The sequence below is a fragment of the Dreissena polymorpha genome, chromosome 3 (genome assembly GCF_020536995.1).
Source record: "Dreissena polymorpha isolate Duluth1 chromosome 3, UMN_Dpol_1.0, whole genome shotgun sequence".
Classification (NCBI taxonomy): Eukaryota; Metazoa; Mollusca; class Bivalvia; order Myida; family Dreissenidae; genus Dreissena; species Dreissena polymorpha.
Genome location: NC_068357.1, coordinates 4,947,486 through 4,969,007, shown reverse-complemented (window position 1 = coordinate 4,969,007; position 21,522 = coordinate 4,947,486). Strand labels below are relative to the sequence as shown.

Sequence of the window (21,522 nt, the reverse complement as noted above, 5' to 3'; positions counted from 1 at the left end):
TGGTGTGCATCGTCAGTCGTCAACATTTTGCCTTGTGAACACTCTAGAGGCCAGATTTATTGTCTGATCTTCATGAAATTTGGTCAGAACATTTGTCCCATTGATACCTAGACTGAGTTCGAAACTGGGTCATGCTGGTTCAAAAACTAGGTCACTAGGTCAAAAAAAAGATAAAACCTTGTGAACACTGTAGAAGTCACATTTGATACCCAATCTTCATGTAACTTTGTCAAAATGTTTGTCTAAATGAAATGTTGGTTGAGTTAAAAAATGGTTCCGGTCCGTTGAAAAACATGGCCGCCAGGGGGCGAGGCAGTATTCCTTATATGGCTATAGTGAACACTCTAGAAGTCACAATTTTTGCCGAATCATCATGAAACTTGGTCAAAACATTGGACTTGTTAAAAAATGGTCCAGATCAGTGAAATAACATGGTCGCCAGGGGGCGGGGCAGTTTTCCTAATATGGCTATAGTAAAACCTTGTTAACACTATAGAGGCCACATTTATTATCCAATCTTCATGAAATTTGGTTGGAAGATTGGTCTCAATGATATCTTGGACGAGTTAGAAAATGGTTACGTTTGCTTGAAAAACATGGCTGCCAAGGGGCGGGGCATTTTTCCTTATATGGCTATATATGGCTTTAGTAAAACCTTGTGAACACTCTAGAGGCCACATTTATTTCCAATCTTCATGAATTTTGGTCAGAAGATTGGTCTCAATGATATCTTGGATGAGTTTGAAAATGGTTACGTTTGCTTGAAAAACATGGCTGCCAAGGGGCAGGGCATTTTTCCTTATATGGCTATAGTAAAATCGTGTTAACACTCTAGAGGCCACATTTATTGTCAGATCTTCATGAAACTTGGTCAGAAAATTCACTAATATCTTGGACGAGTTCAAAAATGATGCTGGTTGGTTGAAAAACATGACTGCCAGGGGGCGGGGCATTTTTCCTTTTATGGCTATCGTAAAACCTTGTTAACACTAGAGGCCACATTTATTTTCCGATCTTTATGAAATTTGGTCAGAAGATTTGTCCTATTGATATCTTGGATGAGTTCGAAAATGGTTTCGGTTGCTTAAAAACATGGCCACCGGGGGGCGGGGCAATATTCCTAATATGGCTGTATATCCTGCTTAAGTAAAATCTTGTTAACACTCTAGAGGCCACATTTATTGTCCGATCATCATGAAACTTGGTCAGATGATTTATCCGAATGATATCTTGGATGAGTTCGAAAATGGTTCCGGTTGGTGGAAAAACATGGCTGCCAAGGGGACGTGGCATTTTTCCTTATATAGCTATAGATAAACCTTGTTAACACTCGAGAAGCCATATTTATTGTACGATCATCATGAAACTTTGTCAGAAGATTTGTCCCAATGGTATTTTGAACAAGTTCGAAATTGGTTCCAGTTGCTTGAAAAGCATGGCCACCAGTGGGTGGGGCATTTCCTTATATGGACTTATGAATCTTCATGAAACTTTGTCAGTATATTTGTTTAAATGGTATCTTGGATGTGTATGAAAATGGTTCTGGTCTGTTGAAAAACGTGGCAGCCAGGGTGTTCACTAGTCATGAAAGTTGGTAAGAACATATTGTTCTAATGACATCTTAGGCTGCACAGAACAGGTCAGTTCCTTTGAATCTCAGGTGAGTGACTTTGGGCCTTTCAGGCCCTCTTGTTACCTTTTCATTAGAAAACAATGAGAGCGTTATAGATGAATGTGACGTCATTGCGCAAATCTGATGCACACTAGTCATAAACATCCAGAAAGTTTACTTTCAGTTTAGAGCTGCAATGATCAGTTACATTTTCGTGTTTTGCATTTGATTTGAATGTTTTCAAAAAAATATATAAATAAATGCACATGTCAACACAAAAGCTGTGTATTTTAAGAACACAGTTTGTGTGAATTTGTCATGAAAATGACATTTAAAATGTATAAATCCAAGTTTTAAGCTGCGATTAAAAGTTTCAAAAATTTGAAAACACCCAATGTGCCCTTTGTAAGAGAATCGCAGTGCGAAATGCCTTTTTTTAAATCATGCGCCATGCCCCTCTGACTTTCTAGATTAAACACTATTGATCCAAAGTTTATGATAGCTTGGCGTAGTTCTAAAATAGTTATGGTTTGTTGAAAAACATGGCTGCCAGCAGAGCGGCAGTTTTCCTAATATGACTTATTAAAACCATGTTAACACTCTAGTTGTAATGAGGATGTTGGTGCACAATGATGGTGATGTTGATGATGATGATGTTGGTGATGATAATTGCAAGCCGAGTCTGAAAATAGTTCCAGTTTTTTTTAAACACTAAGTCAAAAATGTGAACAATTTATCACATCTTTTAAGAAGCCCATAAGAATGTTTGGTAAAAAATAAAAGTTGTTTTGGCAATTGTTTTTACAAAAACAATGTATTTATGCTATTTATGTACTTTTAAATTACAAATAGTTTGACAGTTGTTTTGATATGATAAATTATATAATGTCTTGTGTGTGTTTACTTCTATATTTGCACACATTTGTAACTATGAGATTTCAAAGATCAAGTGATCAAGTGATGTTTTGTACCTTAAAAGTAGATAATGTTGAATTTTTTAGTACATATTCTAATACTCATTTACTTCTTTATAATTGACTTTGATATATGATAACAATTCAACATATTGTATTTAATTATGCAAAAATTATTTCATAAACACTCAATCTATTGATATAATAATTATATTTGTTTTCAGAATCTAAAGCTATTTTTTTTTAAACAGGTTGTAACTAGTCATCCCTATAACATCCAAAGATGCTGAGATGCTTATCTCATGATCCAGACATGCCATAATTTTTCTGACCAATTCCGGGACATTGAGCTCAATTTTCCGGGACTTTTGCCGATTTTTCCGGACATGTATACATATAGCGATCATATATATATATATATATATATATATATATGCAATTTTGGTACGCATTTTTTTCGCATCGTTAATTGCTAAGTTCGAAAGCCTACAGTATCTGAAATACACTAGATCTATCATCTATTAAAGTCAAATATAACATAACTACTTTCGAAACTAGATACAAGCCACGTGTTTTTCGTGCTAAAAAAGAGCACCAAATTGCTTTTGTGTACATGTTACATCATCTGCAGGAAGAAAATCTAAGAGTTAAAAGTATAATATGCTGGGATACATTTAGGGCGTAAGAAAAGTAAGAGCGTCCGAAATTCTAGTGCAATAACAGCAAGTCACAATGGTGCTTCCAATTGCGAACGCAAATCAAATTCAAATTACTGGGGGTTTAGAACAAGACAGAAATAAACCTAGTGAGGAAGACAATTTTATATGCTTAATTTTTTTACTCAATTTGTTTTCAGCGTCTGTGTAACACTCAACTTCTTTGTCGTTTAAACGTGCGAACATTACCTGCTTTAAATTTTTTACTCAACGATGTTGAACTTCAGCTGATGTGTGAACAACGCCTTTGCTCTTACGCAGCGGGAAATTATCAGTTGTATATTACAGTCAATTAACAACCACATTTAACAATGCCGCCTTTTTCGGGTTGACTGGGAACGTGAGACAATCGATATGATAACAGAACCCCTGTTAATTGATCGATTTTGACAAGTAACATAGTCACCTATTCGGGTAGGCATTGTGATGGAGACGCTGCAGATAAGTGGGAACACAGATTTGAAGTGCAGTTAAGCATAAGATAAGGTACATGTATATATGGATTTTGTAAAATCCGGGACATTTGGCAGATTTCTGGGACTGCGGGACATCTTCTTCATTTCCGGGACAATCCGGAACGTATGGCATGTATGCATGATCTCAACGCTGGACAACAATTTGTGGAAAAATGTAATTACATTTTGGTTTTCTGATGCTCAAAATTAAATTACTCTCCACCTATTGCTTTAATCCAAAATATAGGTTTGTGGCAACGGGTAACAATTGTCTATTAAAAAAAAACATAAACACACACACACAAAACTACTTATAAAGCATATATGTTTATATTTGCCGAAACAAAAAAACCTTTCTTGTCCTAAAACAACATCAACAACAATTGATTAACGTTTAATACTACTCAGGTGAGCAACCTAGGGCCACCATGGCCCTCTTGATATTGTTTTGGACAGAGGCAAATTTATCATAGAAAACAAAATTGTAATGGGTAATTATTAACAAAAACTTATTTTCAAAGCAACATGCATTAGATTATCTTAATTGGCATTTGCTGAAATTATACAGTTGTTACTGAAATTATACAAGCAGCACCTGTGAATGAATTATTTAAAAAAAATGTTCTTGTGAACTACTATTATAACTGGATAATCAATCACTTTAAAGTAGCAGGTGAAATCACTGTCTATTACTGGTATACATGTATATTTAACCTTATAATCCAAATGAAACAGTCTTTGTACTTCTGGAATTCATTACTGGTATACATGTATATTTAACCTTAAAATCCAAATGAAACAGTCTTCTTACTTCTGGAATTCAATAGTCAAATTTAATCACTGTCATCCAGTTGTATTTATAGCTGAAAAGCTGGATACCCAAAAGTTAGAGTGGTGATAAATAGATATTTTAGCCGAACAGCGAGGGTGTCCATAAACATAGATTAACAATTTTAAATATGGCGTATTGTAGCAATGTCTTTTAAAGGAATTGCTTTAAGGGCCTCTGGGGCAATATTAGAGATGCCCAGACTTCCATGTTAACTGCAAAAGTTTACTGCAGCCCTTTCAAATGTATGACTATGGTTTATTGAAACCATCTCTGAGAAGTTTACAGGAGTTTACTTGATTCTTGTGGACAACATGAAAGATGCCTAGAACCTGTGAACTGCTTAGCTACAATGTAATCTAGCCTACTCTAATGTAAAACTATCGTGTATTGTAGCCATCTCTGATAGAAGAGTTTGCAGACCTAACTAAAGGACTCCCAGGCAATGTGAGCGATGCAAAGGACCTTTGTGAGCTGTTACACAGGTGTAATAAGACAGGTATTGTATATAGAGTTTAACTCCCCATCAGATAACACTATCAATATATCCACAAAGTGGCCTAAACCCACACACCTGGATCTGTGTCAATACACCAGGACCTTATATATACAACAGGACCTGTATTCATATACCAGGATCTGTATCCATATACCAGGACCTGTATCCACAAACCTGGTCTAAACTCATACACTTGGGTCTGTGTCAATATTGGGTCTGTATCCATGCACCAGGGCCTATATCCATGCACCTGGGCTTGTATCCATACAGCAGGGCCTGTATCCATAAACTAGGGCCTGTATCTATACACCAGAGCCTGTATCATACACCAGGGCTTGTATCCATACACCAGGGCTTGTATCCATAAACCAGGACCTGTATCCATACACCAGGGTCTGTATCCATATACCAGGGCCTGTATCCATACACCAGGGCTTGTATCCATACACGAGGGCTTGTATCCATACACGAGGGCTTGTATCCATACACAAGGGCTTGTATCCATACACCAGGGCTTGTATCCATACACCAGGACCTGTATCCATACACCAGGATCTGTATCCATACACCAGGGCCTGTATCCATACACGAGGGCTTGTATCCATACACCAGGACCTGTATCCATACACCAAGGTCTGTATCCTTACACCAGGGCTTGTATTATTACACCAGGGTCTGTATCCATATACCAGGGCCTGTATCCATACACCAGGGCTTGTATCCATACACCAGGACCTGTATCCATACACCAGGATCTGTATCCATACACCAGGGCCTGTATCCATACACGAGGGCTTGTATCCATACACCAGGACCTGTATCAATACACCAGTGCCTGTATCCATTCACCAGGGCTTGTGTTCATTCACCAGGGCTTGTATCCATACAGCCGGGCCTGAATCCATACACCAGGGCCTTTAACCATACACCAGGACCAGTATCCATACACCAGGACCTGTATCCATACACCAGGGGCTGTTTCAATACACCAGGACCTGTATCCATACACCAGCGCCTGTATCCATACAACAGAGCCTTTATCCATACACCAGGGCCTGTATCCATACACCAGGACCTGTATCCATACACCAGGATCTGTATCCATACACCAAAACCTGTACCCATACACCAGCGCCTGTATCCATACACCAGGATCTGTACCCATACACCAGGGCCTGTATCCATACACCAGTGCCTGTATCCATACACAAGGGCTTGTTTCTATACACCAGGGTCTGTATCCATACACAAGGGTCTGTGTCCATACACCAGGGCCTGTATCCATTCACCAGGGCTTGTATCCATACACCAGGGCCTGAATCCATACACCAGGGCCTGTATCCATACACGAGGGCTCAAATCCATACACCACGGTCTGTATCCTTACACCAGGATATCATCCATACACCAGGACCTCATCCATACACCAGGACCTGTATCCATACACCAGGACCTGTTTCCACAAACCTGGAACCATACACTTGGGTCTTTGTCCATACTCCAGGACCTGTATTCATACATCAGGGCCTTATTTATACACCAGGACCTGTATCCAAATACCAAGACCTGCTTCCATACACAAGAACCTGTATCCACAAAATTGGCCTAAAACCATACACTTAGGTTTTTGTCAATACACCAGGGCCTGTATACATATACCAGTATGTATATCATACATTTATACATAAATTAAAAAGCTTTTAAAACAGACAAAATTCAAACAAATGAACCAAAAAATTACAGACTCATATTTTCAAGTTACATTAATACTGATAATTTTTGGTGGTTATTGGAAAATGTCCTTGATTAACTTTATTTTTGGAAAGTGTTTAAAAAATAATTTGGATTTTTACCATGGATGAATTAACAAATCTGTGTGGTTAGTTTCGTAAAAAATAATTCACATAAGGCTTAGCATAAAATTTAATAGTTTGTCAACATCAACCTAGTACTGAACTAAGAACCATATCTTATTAGCTTGAATTGTGTCTTGTATTTGTGTCTTCCTGATACCATTAATATAGTATTTGGGTGGTATTGTCTGTCAAAGATTTTACTCAATTCTAGCCTTTAACGTCAGTTTCAGGTTAATTTTGGCATTGAAAACTAATTTTATTAAAACATACTGTCAAGTTTACTTATCTGAGATCAAAATCACCTTTAAACAATGCTCTGACAGATGCAACGGAAAAAGATGTTGATGACTGTGTCTCATTCTTCAATGAGAAGTTTGGCAGCAACATGACGGTGGTGTTGCGAGACCGATATACGGCCGGGGCTTACTTGTCCTTCCTAAGACAACACGGCCGCCCGCTACCCTTTGACATGGACATCCTTAAGAACCCCCTCAAGTTCAAACAGGTAGGCAAGGTATCAAAGACAATGCACAGTGGGCACTTAACTGGGCTCTGGCTCTTCACTTCAGCAGTAGTTGATGGTGATGACTAGGGGATGTTAAAAGGGACTTGTTACAGTTTTTTATGCCCCCGGATCGAATAATCGGGGTGTATTGTTTTTGCCCTGTCTGTCATTGTACGTGTGTGTCTGTCACTAAATTTTAACTTGGTCATAACTTTTGCAATATTGAAGATAGCAACTTGATATTTGGCATGCATGTGCATCTCAAGGAGCTGCACATGTTGAGCCTGAAAGGTCAAGGTCAATGTCATCCTTCAATGTCAAAGGTTAAAAAAACAAATCCAAGGGAAGTAATAAGCTTTAAAGGGAGATAATTATTTGTACCTGCCAAATGATAAAAAAAAAAATCAAAGCTGCACAGTAGGGGGCATTATGTTTCTGACAAACACATCTCTTGTTTGTGTTTTGAAAAATGTTATGTAATAAATTTACTTTAAAAATATTTGGAATAGTTTTAAATAATTATTATAACATGGAAAAAAGTTAAAAAGTGCCAGCTCTGGTGCACGAACCCTGGACCTTTGAAGCAAATTGTAACCAGCTTCCACTCCATCATGCTGGCTGAGCTTGTGAGGTAACCGGTACTTTAAACGCTGTGTTGATAATACATGTTTTTGCTAAATTATTGATGAAAAGTGTTACATACACTTTATGGGTGTTTTCCCAATTTAGAATATTATAAATAAACGAACATATATTTAAAACATTTTTGATTATTATTTTGATTGTTTATATATAATTAAAACATTCTGTTACGAATCTACGATAAAAAAAAATTTTATCGCCTTTTTTCCGTCGTCTGTTGTGTGGCGTCAACATTTGCCTAGTTAACTCTCTAGAGGTCACCTTTATTGTCCAATCTTCATGACATTTGGTCAGAAGATTGGTCTCAACGATATCTTGGCCAACACGGGGGCGGGGCATTTTTAGCTCACCTGAGCGATAGCTCGAGGTGAGCTATTGTGATCACTCAGCGTCCGGCGTCCGGCCGTCCGTCCGTCCGTATACAAATTTGTAAACATCTTCTTCTACTAAACCATTGAGCCAATTTCAACTAAATTTCATGTGGAGCATCCCTAGGTAATGGGACAAAAGAATTGTTAAAAAAAATTTGATCACATAACCAAGATGGCCGCCATGACCATATATGGTAAAAACCTTAAAAAATCTTCTTGTCAGAAACCGCTCATCAGATTTTCAAAAAATTTCACAGGGATGACCTTTGAGGGCTCCCCTGAAAAAGTTGTTCAAAGAAATTTGATTCGTCAAAAAACATGGCCGCAGGAGCTCGTTGAACTTTGCATGTTTATTCGTTTTTGCCTATTTTGTGAAAACTTTCAAAAATCTTCCACATTTTTTGTCCGATCCTTTCCAAATTTGCACAGTGTCTTTATATCAATGAGGACACAAACCCTACAAAAAATGAGCATTATTGGTCCATGAAGTACAGAATTACCTCCCCTTGAATTGAGAAAATGGTGTTTATGCAATAAAGTCCAAATTTTTCATCCAATTCTTTCCAAACTTGTAAGGATTTAGCATGGTTCAAACAAGGGAAACAACTACGGTTTATGCATGTTCTTTTTATTACAGATTTGCCTCCCTTTAATTCATTCAAAATCTCATTTTACAGCAGAGATTCCAAATCTGACCTGTAAATGAGCCCCATATTTACTGCTTGTGCTATGTTACCTTTTCCCATTTGATCATTCTTAAGTATTGGTCTTGTAATGCTGCTACTGCTACTGCTACTGCTACTGCTACTACTACTACTACTACTACTACTACTACTACTACTACTACTACTACTACTACTTCTACTACTACTACTACTACTACTACTACTTCTACTACTACTACCACTACTACTACTACTACTACTACTACTACTACTACTACTACTACTAGTACTACTACTTCTAGTACTACTACCACCACCACCACCACCACCACCACCACCACCACGTCTACTATTACTACTTCTACTACTACTGCCACTACTACTACTACTTTTACCACTACTACTACTACTACTACTACTACTACTACCACTACTACTACTACTACTACTACTACTACTACTACTACTTCTACTACTACTTCTACTACTACTACTACTACTACTTCTACTACTACTACTACTACTACTACTACTACTACTACAACTACTATTACTACTACTACTACTACTACTACTACTACTACTACTACTACTACACCACCACCACCACCACCACCACCACCATTCACAGTGACAAAAAACGTATTCACACAATGGCTGCTACTACAACTTATAGCCCATATAGGGGGGCATGCATGTTTTACAAACAGCCCTTGTTTCTATGGGATTTTAACCACAACTGTTCATGTTTATCTCCGACACATATTTTTAGGTCACCTTTCATGAAGTGACACAGTGAGCTTATGTGATCGTGTGATGTCCGGCGTCCGTTGTGCGTGCCTGCGTGTGTCCGTGCGTCCGTCCGTCAACAATTTGTTTGTGTAGACAGTAGAGGTCACAGTTTGCATCCAATCTTGATGAAATTTGGTCAAAATGTTTATCTTGATGAAATCCGGTTTGGGATTGTATTTGGGTCATCTGGGGTCAAAAACAAGGTCACTAGGTCAAATAATAGAACAACCTTCTGTAGACAATAGAGGTCACAGTTTTCATCCAATCTTTATGAAATTTGGTCAGAATGTTTATCTTGATGAAATCTGGGTTGGGATTTTATTTGGATCATCTGGGGTCAAAAACTAGGTCACTAGGTCAAATAATAGAAAAACCTTGTGTAGACATTAGAGATCACAGTTTTCATCCAACCTTTATGAAATTTGGTCAGAATTCTTGATGAAATCTGGGTGGGATTGTATTTGGGTCATCTGGGGTAAAAATCTAGGTCAAATAAATAGAAAAACCTTGTGTTGACAATAGAGGTCACAGTTTTCATCCAATATTTATGAACTGTGGTCAGAATGTTTATCTTGATGAAAACTGGATTGGGATTGTATTTGGGTCATCTAGAGTCAGGAACTAGGTCACTAGGTCAAATCATAGAAAAACATTGTGTAGACAATAGAGGTCATAGTTTTCATCTGATCTTAATGAGTCAGGTGAGCGATTCAGGGCCATCATGGCCCTCTTGTTCTTATATTGCTATAGTAAAACCTTGTTAACACTCTAGAGGTCACATTTATTTTCCGATCATCATGAAACTTGGTCAGAAGATTTGTCCAAATGATATCTTGGATGAGTCCGAAAATAATTTTTGTTGCTTTAAAAACATGGCCACTAAGGGCGGGGCATTTTCCTTATATGACTATACAGTATATGGCTATAGTAAAACCTTGTTAACGCTCTAGAGGCCACATTTATTGTCCAATCTTCATGAATTTAGTCAGAAGATTGGTCTTAATGATATCTTGGATGAGCTCGAAAATAATTATGTTTGCTTGAAAAACAAGGCTTCCAAGGGGCGGGGCATTTTTCCTTATATGGCTATAGTAAAATCTTGTTAACACTGTAGAGGCCACATTTACTGTCAGATCTTCATAAAACTTGGTCAGAAGATTCATCCTGATAATATCTTGGATGAGTTCAAAAATGATGCCGGTTGGTTGAAAAGCATGGCTGCCAGGGGTGGGGCATTTTTTCTTATATGGCTATAGTAAAACCTCGTTAACACTCTAGAGGCCACATTTATTTTCCAATCTTCTTGAAACTTGGTCAGAAGATTTATTCCAATAATATATTGTTATCTCTGGTGAGCGACTTTGAGCCTTTCAGGCCCTCTTGTTTGAAAATTGTCCTTTTGCTTAACTGTGAACAAGTCCCTTTAACACTGCAATGACAAATAACAAACTATACTCCTAAAGCATTAGGGATGCAACAGGTTACAAAAGTCATTTAACAGTTAACCTTTTACTGTACCCGGTTATTAACCGGTTTACTAAACAACTTAAAAGGTAAAAATGTTTAAGTAGACATTAAAACATGTCAAATTGCTCGTACATGCAATTTAAGATTGCATTTATAACATAAGTGGCCTTACCAGTTTCTCACAGAAACATTTATTAGTCCTCTACCGCTTTCACCGGAGGGGACTTATGGTTTGCGCTCCGTCTGTCAGTCAGTCAGCCAGTCTGTCACAATTTTCTGGATCCTGCGATAACTTTAAAAGTTCTTAATTTTTTTTTCATGAAACTTGGAACATGGATAGATGTCAATATCAGGCTTCCTGAAAAGTCCCAAAAAGTGTCTGTCAACCGGACAGGCTGATGGAAAAATTAGCCTGTCCGAAAACAAAAAATTCACCTGACCGAACAGCGTGAGTTGATAACTTAATTAAGAATTATGTAAAGTTTAACTCATATTTATTGCAATGTGCAGTCTGTGTATAAGTACACTCAATAAAGTAAAACAAAACACTTGCGTGTTTTAGCGTCGGCTTGAAGTCACCCCAGGGTGACATGAATCGGCGTCTAGTCACCCTGGGTGACCTGTGGGCCATTTCAGGTCGACAATGACCCAATGAGCTTTATTATGCCCCCCTTCGAAGAAGAGGGGGCTTATTGCTTTGCTCATGTTGGTCTGTCGGTAGGTCTGTCTGTCGGTCCGTCCACCAGGTGATTGTCAGACGATAACTCAAGAACGCTTGGGCCTAGGATCATGAAACTTCATAGGTGCATTGATCATGACTTGCAGATGACCCCTATTGATTTTGAGGTCACTAGGTCAAAGGTCAAGGTCACGGTGACCAGAAATAGTAAAATGGTTTTTGAATGATAACTCAAGAACGCATAGGCCTAGGATCATGAAACTTTGTGGGTAGATTGATCATGACTTGCAGATGACCCCTATTGATTTTGAGGTCACTAGGTCAAAGGTCAAGGTCACGGTGACCCGAAATAGTAAAATGGTTTCCGGATGATAACTCAAGAAGGCATACGCGTAGGATCATGTAACTTCATAGGTAGATTGATCATGACTTGCAGATGACCCCTATTGATTTTGAGGTCACAAGTTCAAAGGTCAAGGTCACGGTGATCGGAAATAGTAAAATGATTTTTGATTATAATTCAAGAACGGTTTTGCCTAGGATCATGACACTTCATAGGTACATTGATCGTGACTCGCAGATGACCCCTATTGATTTTCAGGTCACTAGGTCAAAGGTCAAGGTCACAGTGACAAAAATCATATTCACACAATGGCTGCCACTACAACGGACAGCCCATATGGGGGGCATGCATGTTTTTCAAACAGCCCTTGTTATCATAGTATCAGACCTCCTAATAGTATCGTGACTTTAACGAAAAACCCTCAAGAAATGCTGGAAGATTGATGTGTGTTCTTAATTTATTTGATAGTTATCATTTATCAATGATTATAACTGTGATTATTTATATGATTTCCGGTGTTCAGTAGAAAGTAGGTCATGATTTTTCTAGGGTGATGCTATGATTTTAAAATAACGTAATACCCAATTATGTAAGTTTGTTTACGGATTAATAGTAGCTTTATAAAATGTTTTATATGCCGCTTATTTTTTAATAAATTGTAAAAAAATACGAACAAAATGAGTAAGAGTTTCGTTTCTTCTCGAAAAAAACATAACAAAGGGAGAGCACTCGTGCGTAAGTGTTCTAAATGACAAAAATACTCAAAATTCCAGAAAAGAGTGATTCTAATGAGGTGTTTTTGTTCTTTTGGCAAGTATTAGACTTTTCAGTATTTAGTCATAATTTTTTTGGCCTGTCACAAGGACCGGCGATATTGGAAACTTCGCCGGACCGTAAAGAATTTTTCCTGATGACCGACGGTCCGGCCTTTTTAGAAAGCCTGCAATATGGACATTATGCACATCATTTCATTTCGTCCTATGTCAATAATTCTGGTTGCTATGGCAACAAATAGACTAGAAATACTGCTGAAATGGTGGTTTTCTGGATCCTGCGATAACTTTTAAAGTTCTTAATATTTGTTCATGAATCTTGAAACATGGATAGATGGCAATATGGACATTATGCACGTCATTTCATTTTGTTCCTATGTCAAAAATTCTGGTTGCTATGGCAACAAATATATATTTTAAAAAATCTGAAACTGGTGAAATTTCTGACTTATACTGCTTGACAATAGTCTTGTTTTAATTATTGAGTAAATGATGCTAGATTTTCTATTAATTTTTAGCTCGGCTGTTTTCGGAAAAATCGAGGTATTGCCATAGCAAGCTCATCTGCCGTTCGCGTCGTGCTTAAACCTTAACATTGGCTCTAAAATCAAAGCGCTTCCACCAACAACTTTGAAACTTCATATGTAGCTGGACCTTGATGCAAACCCCTTTTTGGGTCACTAGGTCAAAGGTCAAAGTCACTGTGATCTCTAATATAAAAAAAATCTTCTGACAAGCTTTCATTTATTCAAAACTGCACCCACAGCCGAGCGTTGGCACCCGCTATGCGGTGCTCTTGTTCCTGCATGAAAGCGTATGAGTTAAAGTTATAAGAACTACACAATGTAAGCTTAGACTTATTTTTTAGTTTGACTAATTATGTCACCTTTGTGTTGTATCGCTCACAACAAGGTTGTGTTTCCTTGTTCATTCCATTTTAATAATGATTTATTTCTTGAAAAACGGTTTGATCATTGTTTTGTAATTAAATCAGTTTTATAATTTTCTTTTTTATTTAAAAATTGTCTCAGACTCTGGTGGCATTGTTTATGATGTTAATTACTAATAAAAATTCTCTCTGATTATACTCCTTTAATTGACGTTTCGGCATAATGCCTTTATCAAAACATTGGAAATTATATGTTAACTGACGAAAACAAATACAAACATCGTAAAAAAGAACTAAAACAGAATCTACAAAAAAGAGGATATCCAAATAAATTTGTAAACCATGAGCTATCCCGAGTTGATAATTTAAATAGGAAAGACTTACTTAAGAAGAAAGAAACAAATAAAACAGCCAACAAGAGAGTACCACTAGCTATAACTTATTCTAACAACCTTCCAAATATCCACTCAATAATTCGAAAACATACAGACAAACTATATAAATCAGACAGAATGAAAAATATATTCCCAGACGTACCAATAGTTGCATACAGACGAGATAGGAATATCGGTGACATTTTAGTTCATGGACAAACAAATAAAGACATAAACAAACGTTTTCAACTAATACCACAATCGTGTAAGACTAATTGTATAGTCTGTAAAATGTTGAAAAGAGGTTTTCATAACAACCCAAAAAGTGACATTCCAAACGAAGCAATAAAACAGGACTGTAACATTTATAACTTGGTGTACGGTATATTTTGTATTAAATGCCAAAAGATGGTATACGTCGGAGAGACAAGCAGATCATTAAAGGAACGTGCCAAAGAACACGAGGCTGACGTGCGACTACGAAGAGAGAAACCAATCTCAGAACATTTCAATGGTGCTGGCCACACAGTGCAGGATATGGGTGTATCAGTGTTAACACAAATAACAGACAGTTCCCATTATTACAGACTTATTAAAGAATTTGAATTTATAAAGAAGTTTCAAACGCAATCACCAAATGGACTAAATACAAAAAATCAACTTGATGTCCTGCTACGGGAAACTATCTTGTAAAAAATATATGTGAAAAACATTTTATATTAATCATCAACATAAATGAATGTAAAAATAATAGTACTTTATGCAATTTATCTTGTCCATAATGTGTATATGATATATAGAATAGCAAGTATATATGATTATTTAATCAAATATCATTAGAATATTATACATAGATATGGATTGAAATAATAAGAGTCATTAAATAAGTTTACCCTATTTAATTTATGATAATAAGTTAAGGTAGATTATAATTACATATGATGATGAATATTTTATTGTAAAATATCAATTTATTAAATATATAAAGCACACATTTAACATAGGATTAAGATACAATATGTAAGTGTTTAACGTCATTTCATTTTTGGCGAATTTTTACATTTTTTTGGCGCCATTTTATATAACGCCATTTATGACGTCATCATGTACAACGTCATTTGACGTTTAAAAACATTTTTCTTTGTTATTTAAATTGTGCAGTCAAAAGACGTAAAAATGTAGTTAACATATAATTTCCAATGTTTTGATAAAGGCATTATGCCGAAACGTCAATTAAAGGAGTATAATCAGAGAGTTATAATTTTTTAATATCCCTTCGGATAATTCAACTGAGCGAATAAAAATTCTGATAAAAAAAATACGACGTTAACTGATCAAAATTTTAACAACTAATGATAATCATGATACAATTGTCACTTATAAATACTTAACTTTCGAGAGCATTAAGCGTGGGATATTGTTTAAAAAATATCAAACTAAGCCGTCCAACATCTCAATTGACTTTTGCGAGTTAGATAACTGTCTAAGTTACGTCTACGCCAAAAGCCTCCAATCCCTGCAGTTTGCAAGTTAAATTTTGTTGCGTAAAACAAACAGATAGTACCAATTAACAAAATGTGTGTAGCCACAAAACTACTGATTTATTGCTTTATTACTGTGTTTGTTGACACGTTATTTATTGCTGTCGTTGGTGTAGCATATTGTTCTAACTAAACACGTAAGTAGGCAGTATGTCACACAAAATAAGCAAAATCGTACAATTCATTCTATGAACAAAGTATCATTTTAAAATCTGGTTAACCTTTTCTTAAAATGAAACTGATTAACTGATTGTTTTGGTAGGTTGACTGGTTTATCTCGTGAATCCATATAATATACTGATGAGCAGCACACAACACAAAGCCTCAACAGCCAGCGAGTTACTTTGCATATAGCCATTTTAAGTTTTCTTCTGAGCGTTAAAGGGACGAGTTTTATACAACACAATTAGGATAATTATTACTTAAGAGGCAATATTTAGATTTTCTGCAAAATTTCAGCAATATTTTCCCATTCATATATTACCAGGGATAAGGAACTTCTAAATAGATATCATGAATGATATAAGTGCACACCAAAAAAAAATTACACATGTAAAATATTAACAATAATGCACCTACTATCAGAGCTGTGCAATTTTTCAACAATAAGGGTCAGCCCTCATATAGAGTTCATTAAAATATGTAACAAAAAAACGTTGATATTTCTTCCTCCTCTTCATCTCAGTACATTGTTATTAACCCTTTCAGTGCGGGAACCGAATTTTGAAGGCCTTTGCAAACAGTTTGGATCCTGATGAGACGCCACACAATGTGGCGTCTCATCAGGATCCAAACTGTTTGCTATTCTGATAGTATTCTTTGAAAAAAATCAAGAAAATGCTAATTTTAGAAATTCAGCAGACAACATTTTAGCAGAAGACAAATTACCCAGCATGCAAAGGGTTAAGACCACTTAAGTCCTCATCTTGGTTCATTGTTACTAAAACCATTGAAGTCTTCATCTCAGTTCAACCCCAAGTGTGTCCCTCAATTACTATGAAACTTAATATAAGGATTATGGCCAAGATTGATGGCCAATGGTTATCCAAACAGTTTAAGAAATCGCTTTTACTTGAATTTTCTCATACAAAGGTTTGGAAGCTCCTTGAAATAATCATTGAAATTAAAACTTATGTCATACAGCAAAGTGATATATACAGTTGTATTTGAAACATGCACTTTCTACCTATGCAGTTACGTATATTAAATTATCTCTTCTGCATTTTCTTTCAGTCACTAAGACAGCAACAGCAACGACAAGCGAGGGTATGAAATGATATATATCACTCATTTTTAGGAACAGTACATTTTATGAAATCTGATTATAATTTTTATGTCCCCCACTATAGTAGTGGGGGACATATTGTTTTTGCCCTGTCTGTCTGTTGGTCTGTCTGTCTGTTTGCGCCAACTTTAACATTTTGCAATAATTTTTGCTATATTGAAGATAGCAACTTCATATTTGGCATGCATGTGTATCTCATGAAGCTGCACATTTTGAGTGGTGAAAGGTCAAGGTCATCCTTCAAGGTCAGAGGTCAAATATATGTGGCCAAAATCGCTCATTTTATGAATACTTTTGCAATATTGAAGATAGCAACTTGATATTTGGCATGCATGTGTATCTCATGGAGCTGCACATTTTGAGTGGTGAAAGGTCAAGGTCATCCTTTTTAGGTCAGAGGTCAATTATATGTGACCAAAATCGCTCATTTTATGAATACTTTTGCAATATTGAAGATAGCAACTTGATATTTGGCATGCATGTGCATCTCATGGAGCTGCTCATTTTGAGTGGTGAAAGGTCAAGGTCAAGGTCATCCTTCAAGGTCAGAGGTCAAATATATGTGGCCCAAATCGCTTATTTTATGAATACTTTTGCAATATTGAAGATAGCAACTTGATATTTGGCATGCATGTGTATCTCATGGAGCTGCACATTTTGAGTGGTGAAAGGTCAAGGTCAAGGTCATCCTTCACAAGGTAAGGTCATCCTACAATGTCAAACATCATATAGGGGGACATTGTGTTTCACAAACACATCTTGTTTAACAAGATTTTAACAATGCCCTTCGTGTTGGCTAGGTATGCTTTCTGACTTTCCTTAAAGTGGCAATTTTAGCTTTTGCTTCATAAATTACACATTTAACATACCTGGTATATATTTTTACAACTTTAAACAGCTTTTTATACGCCCGTATAAAATACGGGACGTATTATGTGAAACCCCTTGGCGGCGGGCGGAAGGCATCACTTTGTCCGGACTCTTCATCCGATCTTCACCAAACTTGGTCAGCAGACTTGGTCAGCAGTTGCATCTAGTTGATATATAGGCCAAGTTCGAATATGGGTCATGCCGGGTCAAAAACTAGGTCATAGGGTCAATTAGTGCATTTTCAACGGCGCCACTTTGTCCGGACTCTAATTCAAATTGTATTCATCCGATCTTCACCAAACTTGGTCAGTAGTTGCATCTAGTTGATATCTAGGTCAAGTTCGAATATGGGTCATGCCGGGTCAAAAACTAGGTCACAAGGTTACTTAGTGCATTTCAAGCATTTAGCATGGTGTCCGCCTTCTAATTGAAGTAGTTTGCATCTGATCATCACCTAATTTGGTCAGAAGTTGAGTCTAGATGATATGTAGATCAAATTCGAATATGGGTCATGCCGGGTCAAAAACGAGGTCACGATCGGACACATAATGAATTTCAAGCATTTAGCATGGTGCCCGCTCTCTAATTGAAGTAGTTTTCATTTGATCTTCACCAAATTTAGTCAGATGTTACATCTAAATGATATCTAGGTCAAGTTCAAATATGGGTCATGCCGGGTCAATAACTAGGTCTCGAGGTCACTTAGTGCATTTCAAGCATTAAGCATGGTGTCCAAAACCTCCGAACGGGCGTATCTTGTGACAGTTTGGCACTCTTGTTTAAGTTGCCTATTGGTGTTTTAATTCACTACATACAACACTTATTTGGGTTTCTCTGTTTCCCAAGCTCAAAGTATGGACATGATATAGCTTTGGCAGACTTTTAACTTTATCATTTGGATTGCAATTAGAAAATATCGTGCCTTGCATGGTCACCCTTTTTGAGAGGACATGAGCTGAAATGTGAAGGTCATGCTCCTGGTTTAAATAATTTCTTTATGAATGGCAATGGGCTCAATAAATTTCTGACATTGATCAAGTTACCTAAATTTAAAGCCCCTGTGCATGGAAAATATTTCAGTGCATGCTTAAAAAGCATACATGTAAGTTTGTTTTATGTGAATTTTGGTCTGTGATATGTTCATCAAAATCTTTTTCTACAAAATCATCCGCATTTTATATATGCTCTGGGACTTGAAGTGAACCTGGCAGTGGTCTATGGAACCACATTGCAGTTGAATGAATAACTGTTTAAAAGTAAATTTAAAACAATCAAATGATTATACCGTTTTAAAAGATGGAATTGAATGGGAATCAGTTTATAATGACAGGCCCTGGTAGCAATGTTTGTGACTATTTCAGCGTGAACAGTTTTCTGAGACATTAAAAGGAGAGGATGAGGAAGGGAGTGTCCAGTTGATAGACCTTCTCTCCACCATCGACAAGCGTAAGAGGGCAGACCAATAGGCGTCCACACTGCTATCTATGACAGCATCTACATAGGTGTCATCACAGGCTTTTGTATTGGTGGCTTTAAAGGTTTTAGTGAAGAGTTCAGAATGTGTATTCTGAGGACTAGAATAAGAGAGGGCTGTATTCAGATGCCATTTCAAGACTTTATATTAAGACTAAGGAATATTTTTTATGTGTTTTTTGTAAGCTTACAGTTTAATATTGCATTTGCATTTCTCTGCTTAAAATACATTACCATCTGTATTTAGAACATTTTATATTGATTAGACAACAATAGAACTACATGTATGCATATTTGCAAATGACTTTAATTGTTCTGAAGTCTTTATCCTCAAGTGTAGGAAGTGGTTGGTGAGTGTTGATCAAGATCTATGCATGGCTTCTGTTGGTAGGAGATAAAGGGGAAAAAATAGCTTGTGAATTTGTGTAAGGTTGGTCCTCTACCTATACATAATTGGGGAAAATAAAATACCCACTGCATAAAATACCACAGCAAAGTTTATAGGTGTGTTTGCTTGTATTGGATGGTATTCATTTAAAAACTTTTGGACAAAGTGAAAGTTACTGGTTTTCCCCTATATAAACATTTCTACATGAAGTAGGGGACCACCAGACTTTCATAATATTCCGTATGATATTGATTCTTACTGTGCATATTTTGTTCTATGTTTTACACTGTGTTTAATTTAGTCAGAATGTGCTGTATTGGTATCCTTTATTGAATGGTTAGTATTTTGTAATTGGAGCGTGTATGTCTTATTTTGTTTGATGTGTAAAAAAATAATTTATTGTACAGTACAAGTGAAGAATACATGTGTGACTTAAAAATTTTAATTATGCACATTAAATAGGCTTTGTATTTCAAAGCATTTTACAGAAAATCTATCTTACAATAAACTAACATATGTTGTCAATTTGATTACATGTATACCAAGAGCTCCAGATAAGAGGCGTATCTGCGTATTTACGCATTGAAAAAATATAATAACGCATTAAAAATCGGCCCAGTACATAACAAAACGCAATACAAATCTTGTTACGTATTTTTAGTGTAAGTTAACATTTGAAGCAAAAGTAAGTCAATCAAAATAAGGTTGTAATAAAAATGGCGGCCCATCATGTTTGTGGATGAAAAAGGGATGTTTTAAGCGACCAGCGGCTCCTGCAGGAATATTTTTAAAGAAAGTCTGTTAATATCGTCATTTTAAATTCATTTTGTTTGCATTTAATAATATAAACAACAAATATTAATATTTCTAGATTAAACACGCCATTTACTTTGTCAGTTTTCTATGGAAATGGAAAATACCCATAAATATTTCTAAATACCCTTAATTGCTGAAACAAAGGAGTAAAATACGCTTTAACAATAATATCAGGGGGTTAAATACCCTTTAGACTAAATCCTTATCTGGAGCTCTGTGTATACCTATGTACATGCTCTGTGTATACCTATGTACATGCTCTGTGTATACCTATATACATGCATTTCTTGAAGCATAAGATAATACAGAATATGCAGATTTCACAAATAAAACACTATATGATCTATGAATAGAATAGAGTTGACCTGTTGTTGAATTTATTACTTCAAGCATAGCATGTTATTTCACATTATAAACAACATGCTATGTATTTTTGTTTGTTCTTGATGTCTTGTTTGTTTCTACTGATGACAGTAGTCAACCTGTACTTATCTGTGCATTATTAAGAACTGAAAGTAAAATGGTTTTTGTCAGTATGCACACTGTATGTTTTTAGAAAACAAATGAAGGGAAATCTCTCTCCTGTGGGATACATTATGTCTAAAAGATAAAGTAAAATTTGAAACTAGTATAAAAAGATGAGATAAGAGTATAAGATTCAGAAATTCCTTGAATATTAACATGTGATTGTTTATTTCACATACTAGTAGTTATTAAATTGTTTCTAATTACTTTGCGATTTTGGTAATAAAATGTAAAATATAACTG

The 21,522-nt window shown here is 36.2% G+C and overlaps 1 protein-coding gene across 1 annotated transcript in view; it reads left to right on the top strand.

Moving 5' to 3' along the window:
• The window catches only part of LOC127872808 (uncharacterized), a 146,955-nt gene extending 125,436 nt beyond the window's left edge, over nt 1-21,519 (top strand). Inside the window, exons 29-32 of the mRNA XM_052416224.1 lie at nt 4,923-5,025; nt 7,205-7,386; nt 17,156-17,188; nt 19,439-21,519. Of these exons, the coding sequence (XP_052272184.1) occupies nt 4,923-5,025; nt 7,205-7,386; nt 17,156-17,188; nt 19,439-19,543 (423 nt within the window). The 3' untranslated portion in view covers nt 19,544-21,519. The remainder of the gene's footprint in view (nt 1-4,922; nt 5,026-7,204; nt 7,387-17,155; nt 17,189-19,438) is intronic.
• The last annotated feature ends 3 nt before the right edge of the window (nt 21,520-21,522 follow it).